This window comes from Rhinopithecus bieti, unplaced genomic scaffold (assembly GCF_001698545.2).
Source record: "Rhinopithecus bieti isolate Rb0 unplaced genomic scaffold, ASM169854v2 scaffold_2554, whole genome shotgun sequence".
Taxonomy (NCBI): Eukaryota; Metazoa; Chordata; class Mammalia; order Primates; family Cercopithecidae; genus Rhinopithecus; species Rhinopithecus bieti.
In genome coordinates this window covers 2,690,092-2,704,623 of record NW_016804196.1, presented here as the reverse complement: position 1 = coordinate 2,704,623, position 14,532 = coordinate 2,690,092, and the positions used below count along the sequence as shown (strand labels likewise).

At 33.5% G+C, this 14,532-nt stretch overlaps 1 protein-coding gene across 6 annotated transcripts in view; it reads right to left on the bottom strand.

Moving 5' to 3' along the window:
- The window catches only part of RELCH (RAB11 binding and LisH domain, coiled-coil and HEAT repeat containing), a 121,429-nt gene that overhangs the window by 84,932 nt on the left and 21,965 nt on the right, over positions 1-14,532 (bottom strand). For 5 of the 6 annotated variants that reach the window (XR_001884515.1, XM_017867142.1, XM_017867144.1 and 2 more), the window contains exons 2-5: positions 12,505-12,594; positions 2,601-2,672; positions 2,435-2,490; positions 2,213-2,326 (exon numbers count right to left, since the gene is read on the bottom strand). Coding sequence is in view for 5 of the 6 variants with exons in the window: in XM_017867142.1 (XP_017722631.1) it covers positions 2,213-2,326; positions 2,435-2,490; positions 2,601-2,672; positions 12,505-12,594 (332 nt within the window). In the remaining variant the exon portion in view is untranslated. The remainder of the gene's footprint in view (positions 1-2,212; positions 2,327-2,434; positions 2,491-2,600; positions 2,673-12,504; positions 12,595-14,532) is intronic. The other variant, XM_017867145.1, reaches the window with a different exon arrangement.

The window sequence follows — 14,532 nt, the reverse complement described above, 5'->3', positions numbered from 1 at the left end:
AAATGTTATGTATAATTTCTATATCTATATTCATAAAGGAAATGAGTCTGTAATTTTATTTGTTTGCAGTGTCTTTCTCTGGTTTTAATATCAGAAGTATGCTGGTCTCATTGAATGAGTTAGGAGATATTCCCTTACCTTTAATTTCTAGAAGAGTTTGTATTACTTCTTCCTTCAATGTTTGGTCAAATTCACAAGTGAAGCCATCCAGACCTGGAGTTTTCTTTGTAGGATTATTTTTAACTACAGATTTTATTTATTTAATAAATATAAAGCCCTTCAAATAATCTATTTCTTCTTGAGTGTGTTTTGGCAGTTGTCTTCTTATAAGAAAAGTTGTTCATAACATTCTTTTACTATTCTTTTAATATAAGTAAAATCTGTAGTGATGTAACCTTGCTCATTGTTGATTTTGGTAATTTGTATCTTCTCTTTTTTTCTTAATCAGTTAGGCAAGAGGTTTATCAATTTTACTGATCTTCTCAAAGGACTACTTGTTTGTTATTTAATTTTTCTCTATTGTTTTCTGCTGCCTATATCCACTTGTGCTATTATCTTTATTATTTCCTTTCTTCTACTTACTTTGGGTTTCACTTGGTTTTCCTTTTTTAGTTTCTTAAGGCAGAACTTGATTTCACTGATTTGAAATGTTTTCTTTTCTTGTATAGACATTTAGTGCTATGAATTTCCCTCTAAGTGCTATTTTAGTTATATCCCACAAATTTTGATATGTTTTGTTTTCATCTTCACTCAGTTCAAAATACTTTATGATTTCCCTTTTAATTTCTTTTTTAACTCACGCGTTATTTGGAAATAACTTTGTTACTAATTGCTAGTTTAATTTCACCATCTTAAGACTTGTTTTATAACCCATAATATGGTCTACCTTTGTAAGTGAACCATTTGAATTTAAAAAGAGTACGTATTCACTGTTGAAGGATGAAGTATTTTATAAATTGTAATTATGCCAAATTGGTTGATAACGTAGCACAAGTCTTCTACATCCTAAATGATTTTCTGTTGACTCGTTCTATTAATTACTGAGAGAGCATTGTTGACATCTCTAATTTCTGATTTTTATTTGAGAAGGACTAATCATTTACATTTACAGTGAATACTGATAGAGCTAGGTTTTAATCTAACCATTTTATTATCTATTTTCTATATGTTCCATCTATTTTTTGCTCCTCTTTTCCTCTTTTCTGTGTTCTTTTGACCTCTCAATGTTTCTCACATATTCAAAATCTTTCCTATTCACTGTTTAGTTGATCATTTAAAAAACACAATTAACCCAAACTATAACCATAGTATAGCATTGCATAATACTCATGTTAGTTAAATATTAGTTTAATGTCTCTTACATAGCACATGTTCAGTGATGCTACCATTGCATAAAAAATAACTAGATACTTATTGCATTTAATTTTGCCAAATATATTCTAACAACTGAGGAGAGAACTGAACTATCTTACTAAGAAAATTTCTATTTTTGCTAAAGGATCTATAGGAGATTTTACCGACCAACAGAATAATCTTGATTTAAAATCATGGCCTTCAGATTCCTACATAACAAATTTGCTGGCATTTACTTTTTTAAGGTACAAGATTCAAACCGATCCATTAGCACTAAGGAGTCAAAATATTCCATTTGAGAGATGACACTAAAATAAGGCATCTTTTTTGCTTAAAAGATTTTATCAGGAAAATAATAATAATAATAAAGTTCTAAAATTGGCCCCTATTCAGAGAGACACAGCTGATTTTCTCACTCTCATTTACCATATACTCTCTTAAATACTGTCATATATTTATCTAACATCTTGTTACAGTGCAATTGAGGAGGTTTATAGTTAAACTGGATTTATAAGTATACAATAACCTATACTATCAAGTATATGTCTTTAAAAAGCATATTCATATCATACTTTATGAATATATGCAAAAATGGGTGGACTATATAGTCCCCAAGGAGTGGTAAAAAGGAATCTAGAAAGAATGAAAAGTCTTTATGTAGAAAGCAACAGGGAAAGAATAAAATATGTAAGCTAATAGAATTAATAGATTAGGTAGGCAAGAGACTGCTGTTTCTGGTAACTAGCCTTGTAGAATTTTACTATATAATAACTTAAAAAAAAAAAAAAAGAAACTATGTACAAGAGAAAGTGAATTATAAGTGTAAAAAAAATTATTGTAAAATAAAAAGTTATTTTACCTGATCATCGTTTTCATCTGAAAAGGTTATTGATGTAAGCTTGTAGTTATTCTTCAATAAAAATTCATTGACTAAGAAGTTTAGAGCTCTCTTTTCAAGAGGTTTGATTGGCTCCTGGAAGCAAAATAAGAGGCAAACAGGAAATCATAAGTTTTCCTCCTTCAATATTTATGTTACCATTTTATGTGGAAGATAATTTTACATTTGTCTTCCATCACTCACCTGAATTTCAGGACTTGACTTGTAATTTTTTCGTTCCTGTAAAGGAACTTCATGTTCTGGTGGAAAAAAACATAAATACTATTTTACTATTTTACATTTTAAAATATCTCTGCTACTTCTACATTGTCAAAGTTGAAAAGTCTCAAAAAAGTTTTATGTACACCACCTGCGGCCTTTGTCAGGTTGGCTCGGAGGGCCTGAATGGTCTCCTTGGCTTTCCGTAGTTCAAACTCCAGGACTGGACAGGGATTTGGAATAAACACACAAAGGCATCCAACCAAGAAAAGGGAAACAAAAATTAAAAAATAAAAAGCAAGGATGGGTGTGAAAAAAAAATACAATTTGTATTGAAAACAGAAAGCATGCAATCTTTATGAAACTTGTGAACGCATGCAGCAGAGTTGATTTGCAAGCAAACTGGTGAATGTTTTCCATAGTTTTAGTAGAATTCAGGGGGTTATTATCCAATGTTCTAGCTGTCTGACAATAGTTCTATTTAAAAATAAAATCTATGGCATACTCTCGTTTAAATAAATAAAAATATTAATAATCTGGGTACTTCTGCTTTATTCAGTCTAGGTAAGAAATGTAATGGATGCGTTCAGGTGATGTAATTTTAGGGGATAAGGTAAAAATCAGATGAAGCCCAAGCAAATATTCTTAAAAAGAAAACTTAGGATTTTTTTTTTTTTTTACAAAAGTTAACTTAAAATGCGTTGTCTAGAATAATGTTATAAATCAACGTACAGAAACGTTAGTGAATAGATCCCTTTGTTAGGATGTTGAAGGACTATGGTTTAAATATTTAACAAATGTCATGATGCCTATATATTTTTCTACAAACAAGAGTATGTTTTCTAAAAACAAACACAGATATGTCAAACACATATCAAAAAAGTAATAAAACCCAAAACCCAAAGGGTTTTATTTTCATTTAGAGCCACAGGAAAGAAATAGTTTCACTTTTAATTTCTAATTAAGATAATTCTATAGCAAATGAATGTGTACATTTCTAAAAGTATAGTTTTCTAAGGATACTGAGTAGGACTAAGTAGAATTTCAAAGTTTCTGATAACTCTTCTAATAAATTTGTTCATGTTAAGAGGTACTAGTGAAACTCCGAATTTCTCCTATTATCACATAGTGATTATGTCATAAATATGAATATTGAGAAACATTTTAATTAGCTCTTTAAAATGTTTCATCACGAGTGAGATTTAACTATGTGTGTCTCAACTGGTGATTTTTCTTAAAATGTGTAATTACTGTGCTGAAGAAAAAGCCAAGGTTAGACTTGAGAAAAAAATATATTTCCGAGAAGTAAAGCTCTGGGAAAATTAAGTGATCTTTGCCACAAATGAATATTAAGAAATTATAGTAGTTAAATCATTCTGCATAAAACTGGAACTTAAGGTTTCATCTTAAAGATGAAATTTTTTCCTAACTGACTAATACACAGAAAAAAGATGCCAAATGAGATGTTATCAGAGCCACAGCTATAAAATATATGGAAAATTAGGATTCACTCAGTTTGCACATTTTCAATAAAAGCAAGATGTAACTGAATCACATCTAGTACACAAAGGCCAATTATTTTGATGCACAGAATTTAACTGCAGCAACATGGAAGCACCACTAAAAATCAGATGACATTGTATGTTACTATATGTTTTTTGGTAGTCAGCAATGCTGATCTGCAAATACTTCTGTGCAACAAAGTTAAACATTTTCCTTAACATTTACACTTCCGGAAACTCTTAGAGTTGCAGCGAAGTAAGGCTGGACACATTCAGTGTGTAAGGTAAGTACAGAATAGGTTTACACACAGCATGTTGGTTTACTTTTTTTTTTTTTTTTTTTTAACATTTTAAAACTCTAGGCAATTGATTTTGATTTAAAAATACCTAACTGTATCTTAAATAAAATAAATACATATATCATGCTTTTGATATCACTTAAAATTTTCTAAGACATTACAGAACAATTGCAGATCAGAAGTGCCCTACGCCAGAATGATAGAAATATGGAAAAAAAAAAAAGAAAAAAAAAACTGGTTAAAACACAACTGGGAAAAAACTCAAAATGCAACTGGTGAAAGTTTAGGTGACCAAGAGTAAAACACTGAATGATTAAGGCACAGAAAGCCAGAAAAACCCATGTCAGACGGCAAGAATTTATATTTTTATGCACATCTACATATATATTGCCAAATGTCATTAGAAGTTACCAATGCTTTGAAAAGATAGTACTTATCAATATGAATTCACTCTGCTGCATGTTTCTTAATATACAATATAGACTTTAAAAGACAAAGGCATATGTTTGAATCTATAGCACATTTCTATAAAGGCATAATATGATCAAGTAATTGCAGTTACATGAGAAAGTTTCAAAAGAAAGGTTAATAGCAGTGCTATATATACAGATACATGAATGTATCTTCTTTATTAACATTAAAGCTAAAAATTAATTATCCTGTAAAGAGAGACACTGTGCCAAACAACCTTGCAAATACTTTTAAAATATTGTAATTCTTCCTAAAAATGTTTGAGGATATGTATGTTTATTAAAAATGCTGCAGGAATGAACAACCAAGAGGCTCATTCTACTAGTCCAACTCTGCTGAATACGATTTTACTAGAACTAAAGTAATAACTGCAAACATTTAGATGTATATAAACATCACATATTATAATCTTACCAAAACAGTTAACACTTAAAAGTCAGTATAAGCAACTCTAGATTAGTTGAAACAGTTATTTCTCAAGCTGCAATGGATAATACTGTAGTATATTAGAGGTACTTGAGTGCTTAAAGGTTATGCTTTCATGACTTATGAGATGTACAACTATGTGGAGACACCAAAGGTGAAATGTGAAATTTCAAAGTAGAAATAAAATATCAATACTTTGTTGTCCAGCTCAATTCATCACTAATATTATCTTGAAATGCTTGCTAGACTTAGTTCTTTTTGGCTCACATTCAAAATATTGCTGTATTTTAAAAGATCTTCTCCATAACACTGGTTTGAAGAAGTAGTTTTTTATTCCCATTCTAGTTCATTATTGATGAGTTCCAATCAATAGGTCTGAGTCATCTACTTTGCTATGTAAAATTGTCTTCTTTCAAGTCAGAATTTTCTGGAATTTTTTCCTGACTATAAAGTGATTTGAAATAACACTTCCCAATTTTTAATACTTATTTTAGTATCCAAGAACAGTTGTAGGAAAAGAAAAAATTCTCTTTTCAGTTTTTGTAAGAATATGAGTTAGAATAAAATCCCATCCCTAAAATAATACAGAAGTCCTAAGGCAGTACTATCATCACCTCTACTAGGTTTAGAAAATTCTTCCTGCCAATTATAGACTTGAGAAACTTAGTACTGTTAGGGATGACTTAGCAATAAATAAGTGAAAGCAAGATGCAATCCCCATAGTTTGTAGATATTTGTTTTTCTATATTCAACTTGGTGGGAACAAAGTATCCTCTTTCCCACAGCATTAAAATAATTCTTCCCGTTATTGTTCTTTCTGCTTGAGTTCTTCTATCAGTCATCTCAAAGTTGGTGTTTATCAATGTATCATCCTTAGCCATTTTCTTAATTTACACACTCCACTGGAATGACTTTCACTCTTGTGGTTTTAAGTTTCACAAGTACTCTGAAGACTCCAAAATTTAAAAAATATTTTCACAAGACAAAGACCTACCCAGTTATCTCCTGGACATGCCCACTTGAATGTCTCATAAATTACTAGTTCAATCTTATCTAAATGGATCTCATCATCTTCCTTTCAAACCTGGTTCTCCTGCAGTCTCTCCAATAATGGCACCATTATTTACCCAGTTGGCCAAATGGGAAACCTGCAGATGACTATTCACTTATTCCTCGCCCTTACTCTCACACCAATTAAATGTCTAAGCCATACTGATTCCACCTTTAATAACTCCCTAAATAACCATTATCTAAACTGTCTCTGCAATTGTCATAGTTCAGACCTTTATGACTTAATATGTAAATTACTACAATAACCTAAAACCCTAAAGACCCTGACAAATTATGCAGAAAACCATGATTTTCTAAACTTATATGACCACAAAATTCTGTTTCTTTTTCCCACTTCTGTTTTTCCCCTATGAAACGAACATTCTCATGAAATACACTTTTGGAAATGTTAATCTAAAGTAAAGATAAAACCCTCCTTCTCCAGCCCACAAAAATTTAATGAACATATAATCACTTGTATTTTTAGATTAAATATAACCACCCACCACAATGATGTATTCTTTTTTTCTCTCTGAGCCTATTTTAATTTCATGGTGACGAATAACAAGAAATCTATTTTCAAAACGCTATTTATCTTCTTTACAGCCTTGTTGGAGCACCTATCCTATTTTAAATCCAACAAAATTATGAAATAAGATTTAGGTATGGTTTAAATCAAGAAAATCAAAATGTACTGCTAATAGGAAGGAAAAGATTTATCTGTACCTAGGGAGAAACATCAAATTAGAAGCCAAATAGGCTTATTTAATCCTGATAAGGCTGGATATGGATGCTGCCAGGCCATTACCTAAGAAATGAGAAGGCTACTTCTAATCCAGGAGACAGGGACAGATGATCCCAGAGCAAAAATCTAAAGACCATTTTAGAATGTCTCCTAGATTATGTAAGCTTCCTAAAGGCTTCATATATCTGTACTGTTGACTGATGTTCCTAGAGTAGCATAATGCTTGAACTATAGAGAAGGCACTCAGCAAATACTTGCTGAGTATGAATGGACATTCCAATACTTGTCTGAAACATTAACTGATCTTACCAGCATTCAGGAGTGTCTTTGCCTACAAATCAGAAAGCATAGTTCTAGTTCTCTAGATCTCAAAACAGAGTTAAGGTGTTAACTAGGGAAGTAATTCAGTAATAGAGATGTGAGAACAAATAAAGTAAGGGCTCTGATGCTAAAAGATAGATCTTGTGAACCTGAAACAGGAATATAGGGGGGTTCTAAAATCAACAAGGTCTCTATTACCATTTCCAACATACTGAACTTATATCTGTATGACAGATACAGACATATTTCAGACAAATTCCTGAAGAGCAGAAACATTATCTATCTTGTATGTCTACATAGAAACCTAACACACAGTACCTAAGACATAGCAGATGCTCGAAATGCCTAAAATAAGTTAAATAATGGCTATCTTGATATTTAGAATGCAGATGTCTCTTGTTACCTTTAAGAAAACTAGAAAATTGAAGAGGTACATTGCATATGTGCTAAGTACAGTAGTTTTGTTTAATAACATAGAGAAAGGCTTTTACCTAAAATGAAAATCACCTATATTAAACTCATTTTAGTTCAATGTCTGCTACTACTTAAATCATTTTATATAAAATGTATACTTCATATAGAAAATAAATTGAGAAATCGAAAATAGCTAAAATAAAAGTTTTAAAATTTTACTTCTTTTCTAAGAAAATGGCTCTGTGAAATAGTTTCATATAAGAAAGACAAGAATATTCTATCCACATGAATATACAGATGGGTCAGAGCTACAGCCTGGTACTAAGAGATCTACTGTGGGCTCTGGAATAAAACCTCTATGTGATAACATCCTGATCATGCCCCTTACTATATGTAAGCTACTGGGTAAATTTCTCAACCTTGGTATAAGCATTAGTTTTCTAGGCTTATAGAAACTATAAACCTAAAAATGACCTATTTTGCAGCATTCCTAACAAGACTAAATAAAATATTTTATATAAAGCACCTAGCATAGTACCTGACATGCAGTAAGTGCTTAATAAACATTTGTTCCTTTAGAGATCCCTTCCTCTTTGAAGGAATATGTGTGCAGATGTGAAAAAATAACCCAACTTTTAAATCTACGAGAAAGGTGGTAAGAATGATGCTGAAAACAAATCTAGTATCTGTCTCATAAATTAACACCTGATTAAGGGTTAGAGGACACCTTTCATTTGCCAGGTGGGTAAACAGACTCATTAGTGTGTTATCCACAAGCTCCTTCTACCCAGCATTGGTATAGGAAAAGAATACAGATGTTTGTTCTTAGATGTCTCTTCATTCTTCTTCTTTTCCCCTCATATCATAGTAACAGACACAGTTTATTCTGTTATCCTATAGAAGCTTATTTCAGAGTTTCTGCCAACTTGGGTAGATTTCAAATGACATATTCTAACACTTTAAGTCATAGAAGCTTCAAAATTAAATCATTGGGAGATGGAATTTGCAATTAAAATAGTGGAAAGATTTGAAAAATCTGCAGCCTGTCCATGTAAAGATTGAAAAGGTATGTTCAGAGAACAAACCAAGGGTGTGGTAAGTGGCCATTTGCTAAGGATATGAGTAGAAGCAAGCCAGGTAAGACATCAAGACAATGGGAGAAAGATCTTGAAGGCATTGCAGAGCTCTTTCAGGCTATCCCTCCTATCACAGTCCCAGAGTTCTAGGCGGGTAGAGTAGTTTGGGAGGCAGGACCAGGGTGCCCTCTGTGGTTTTACTGCTCAAAGCCGCCTCAAAACTCTGCTCCCTGCATTCTGGTGCAGTACTCCTTGGCCACTCCATCTACGGCTCCAGCAGGTCCAAGTGAGGCTTGTAGTGCAGCTCCAGAGGGTGCAAGCAGTAAGCTTTGGCAGCTTCCTTGTGGTGCTGACTCTGTAGACATGTAGACCGTATGAGCTGTGGGGCCATGGCAGCCTCCACCTAGAATTCAAAAAACGTATTGCGAAGCCTGGGGGCCCAGGCAGAAACCTACTGCAGGGTCAGAGTTGCCACAGAATCTCCATCAGAGCAATGCCAAGAGGAGCTTTGGGAGTAGGGCCACTTCTGAGACCCAGAACTGTAGAGCTACCAGCTTGCAGGAGTAGCCTGGGAGAGCTGCAGGCACAAGACTTCAACCCACGAGGAGTTAGTGAGGTTTACATGCGATTCAGTGGCAGATGAGAGGACAATTATCTTTTCCCGATTACTGGCCTTTTGACAGGCTTTTCAAGTAAAAGCAAAGAGTCACAATCTTTTTGTGAAAAGGAAATATGATTAATTGAAACTTTTAAAAAAAAGTTTCATCCACACACTCACACATTTGGTTCAGTAACAAGCCATGGTACGTGAGCACTAAAAGACTGAAACATATTCTCTTGGGATTATATATGCTCTTCTTCCTCCTTTTCCTATTGAACACGAATCACAGCATTTATTTATATATGAGCACAGTATAGTAATTAAAAGTTATTTTATTTCTCGAAACTTAAATAGTATATTCCATAGGTTAAAAATGTAAGGTCTGCTGTCTTATGATAGTCTCAAATTAAAAAAAAAAGGCCAAAACTATCACATATTTAATACATTTCACTCCTACTTGTGCAAATCTGGGGTTATCCAGGTTCGCTGTCCTTTGCTCACTGTCTCTCAAAAGCGTTTAGGTCAGACAGAGAATATCAACCTTTTATTCTGCCTTCTAATAAAAGTTACACAGTGAAAGAAAATGTTATGTACACAGTGAAATTTGGTCAGAGGAACTTCTACTTTCTTCTTCTCTTCTACCTATATTGACATAAATAGAGATTATACCAAACAATTAATGATCATATATATATATATATATATACATACACACATTTTTTTTTTTTTGAGACAGAGTCTCACTCCGTCATTCAGGCTGGAGTGCAGTGGTGTAATCTTGGCTCACTGCAACCTCCACCTCCTGGATTCAAGCAATTCTCCTGTCTCAGCCTCCCGAGTAGCTGGGACTACAGGCACATGCTACCACGCCTGGCTAATTTTTGTATTTTTAGTAGAGACGGGTTTCACCATGTTGGTCAGGCTGGTCTTGAGCTCCTGACCTCAGCTGATCCACCCGCCTCCGCCTCCCAAAGTGCTGGGACTACAGGTGTGAACCACAGTGCCCAGCCTAATGATCATAAATTTAAGCTAAACATTTTGCATTTATGTCAGCTTCCCCCTATTTAGAAGTACTAAAATATCTAAATCAGGAAAATAATAATAAACACTCTTCAATTTACTCAATCTAAAATAAAGTTTTTATAAGGAACATTAAGGAAAAAACTAATTATACCTAGACATAACTCTCTGGTAGAGTCATTTTTTTAATATGGAACAATTTGTACAATAAAACTATACAAAAGTACATACGGTCTCTAATAGCAACTAAATACCATATATTTTATAATCATAATAGCTAATAACATATAAACAAGTTCTATTTAATAAGCGATACAATTAGGATAAATTCATCCTAAAATTTGAATTGTTAATTTTTAGATATTACCAATGTGATTTGCCATTTTGATACAGTTGTTAATAAATGATGCTCATAACTCAACCATGATTTGACATGGAGAGCCACATTAAACTATTCTAGTGACTTCCCTATTACATGGATATTCTGCTATTATTTATATTGCTGAATCCTCTCTCAGAAAAACAATTACTTTTTTTTCTAACTCATATAACACTATCTGATATTTTAAAATATTCAATATCTCTAGTCTTGAGCAAGGAATGAAAATCATTTATTGGAATGACATTTTTAATTAGACCAAACCTAATCTTTTATGCCAAGAGGTAGCAAATAATAGTCAATCATAGACTGTTCCTGGGCTATGTATATTTGAATCCTAGCTCTGCTACTGAGTCTTATATAATTTATCTCAGAGCCTCAAAATCCTAGGGACAGGAACAAGATAACAATTCTATAACTCAGTGAGTTAATATAAATTTAGAACAGTGTTTAGAATGGGACAAATGTTATATAAGAATCAGCACTCATTTTTATTCATAATGACCACACGGGTTAAGCATTGGTTAAGTATATTTTAAAAAACTCGTCCCAGTAAATGGAAGAAATATTCAACAGAGTTGGTCAAGAGAGAAATCACGTTATAGGTATTCCCTGACCCCATATTTCTTTCACAGGCCCTGTGTGTCCCATGCAGCATCCCTTTTGTTCCAGAAGTACCTACCATTTGGATGGAGGTCAAAATACCCAACTGGTGTCTGTCTGCTTTCCCCATCTCTCTCAAAGCCTAAGTCTTATGAAAACTACAATTCCTGCAAGGCACTCAGGAATGACTTCAATGGCAGACAGACACAGACTTGAGGCACCAGAATGGTAGCAGATATTTACACCCAAGGAGCCAAGGCTGCTACAGGGTGAATTCCAAAGTGGACCTGGCAAATTCCAACGGGGCTTATCTGGTGTAGGCAGAACACAGGGTACAAACTGATTCGCTGAATTTCCCACAGATTCAACGGTGGTGCCTGGAAGGCAAGACTGGTATGGGAGAGAGGATGGGGGGATGGGCAGGGAAGAAGATTGAAATGAGCAACCAAGCAATTAAAAAGGATGTTGTCCTTCTTATTGGGATGGGCAGCATCCTGGAAGCCCTCACTGTATCAGTCATTAACCCTCTTTTACTGGATCATAGCAAAGTCAGAAGTTTCTGAAGACATGCTGTGACAGCTGGGGAGCACTCAGGGAACTCAAGGCAAAGTTTTAGCAACAAGCACAGAAGTATTTCAACCTTTTTTTTTTTTTAATTTAAGAGATTAGGTGTCATTATGCTGCCCAAGCTGATCTCAAATTCCTGGCCTAAAGCAATCCTCCTACCTCAGCTTCCCAAATAGCAAATAGCTGGGATTACAGGTGCAAACCACCATGCCTGGCTCAAAACCAATTTTTAATAATCAATAGAGTTGTATTGGTACACATATGTGACTATCAGCCCTGGTTTGGAGGATCAAAGGAATGAGGCTTGGGCCTGTCATACATGAGTTTTACAACTGTGTGGTTGTAAACTGCTGGCTCCAAGTATAATTTAGCAAATTATAGGGATACATAACCAGAAACTCAGTACCAGAAGAAGAAAAAGTTGGGGAACCCCCAAACTTGCAGTAAATTAGTAATTAGTAACATAACTTTGTATAATAACTGTATATGTTATAGTCACATACCAAATTGCAGAAGGAAAAAACATTCCTCAAGCCATTTCATTATTTCTGGAATGTCAAAGAATCCAAATCTGTCCTTACCTGCCACTTTTTCATCTGTTTCCCTGTTACCATCATCTGAATATCTTGCAAAGTCTAAAGAATCAAGGGTACTAATGCTCCCAGCTCGATCTATAATAAAGAGAAATATAAAAAAATTAAATGTGCATTTTAATTTAATTGTTAAAATAAGGAACAGGAATTCAAATACTTATAATTATTTCCAGTTAATAAACCTGTAATTCTAAGATCTAGGAATTCTTTTAAAACAATGACAACAAAACAAGGTAAAAATGCTAACAGCAATCAAGTTACTTTAAAATAACCAAGTTTCCCTGCCCAAATCTCTGGCCAACTCCCAAACAATGCACACACAGGCAATACTGCAAGCAGCCCAGCTAAGGACAAAACAAACAAAACAGAAATTTGAGCTGCCACCTAAGAGTTTACAGATTGAACAAGTGCCTACTGAAAGAATAGAATCCAGTCTTCATAGCCTAACATACACATCATCCATCACACAGTCAAAAATTACTTGATACACAAAAACCAGTAAAATGTGATCCACTCCAAGAAATAAAACAATCAACAGGGACCAACTCCTAGATGATACCAGGAGATAATGGTAAAATCAGTAGACTAACATTTTATAATAGCTAGTATAACTATGCCGTGTGAAGTAAAGGAATATATGTATACAATAAATGAAAAGAGTTAATATCTTAGCAAAAACTATGGAATGTAAAAAATGCTAATAGAAATTCTAGAACTGAAATACAAACATCTGAAATTAAAAATGCCTTGTATAGCCTAATCACAGAATGGAGATGAGAGAGGAAAGGGTCAGAAATCTCAAAGATGGATTAATGGAAAGTATTCAATCTGCAGAATACAGACAAAAAAGATTGAAAAGAAAATTGACAGGGACATGTGGAATAATAACAAAGGTCTAACATATGCAGAATTGGAGTCCACAACCAATGAGGCAAGAGATGGGATAGGTACAGGTACAAGGTCAGAGAACATCAAGGAGGATAAATAAAGAGAAGAGAAACTTAGGCACCTATTAATCAAATTGCAAAAAACCAAAATTTAGAAAATATTAAAAGCAGACAGAGAAAACAATGTTCTCATAGAGGGAAACAATGATTTGAATGACTGTTTATTCCTCATGAAAAAACCATGAAACCAAAAACATCCAGTTTGGAAAAGAACAAGCAAAACTATTACTATTCACAGATGACATGATGTTATATCTAAGAAACTCTCAGGAATCCACTAAAAAACAATTAGACCTAACAAATGAGTTTTCAAAGTTTCAGAACATGGGACCAATGCACAAAATCAGTCAGATTTTTATACATTAGCAATGACAATCCAAAATTAAAATGAAGAAAAGTTTCATTTCCAAACACATCAAAAAAAACTTAAGAATACATTTACCAAAAACATGCAAAACTTATACAGTAAAAACTACAAAACACTATAAAAAAAATTAAAGATGATCTAAATCAACAGAAAGACAGAGCAGGCTTACAGATCAGAAGATCCATATCAGGATAGCAATATTCCACAATTAATCTTCAGATTCAATGCAATTCCTATCAAAATTCCAGCTGCCTTTTTTTTTTTTTTGCAGAAATTGAGAACTTGATGCTAAAACTCACATGGAAACAAAAAAGTCTCAGAATAGCCAAACAATCTTGAAAAGAAATAAAGATGGAGGACTGATGCTTCCTGATTTCAAACTTAAGAGTAATCAAGGCAGCACAGTTCTGGCATACAGATATAGAACAATGCAATAGAATTGAGAGTCCATAAATAAGCCCTTACATTTATGGTCAAGTGGTTTTTGACAATAGTACCAAGACACTTCACTGGAGAAAAGAAGTTTTTTCAACAAATTGTGTTGGGACAACTGTATATCTACATGTAAAAAAAGGAAATTGGACCACTACTTCACATCACAAGCAAAAATGGATCATAGACCCAACATAACAGTGAAAATTGCAAAACTTTTATTAGGAAATGCAGAAGCAAATCATCATGGCCTTGGGTTAGGAAATAATT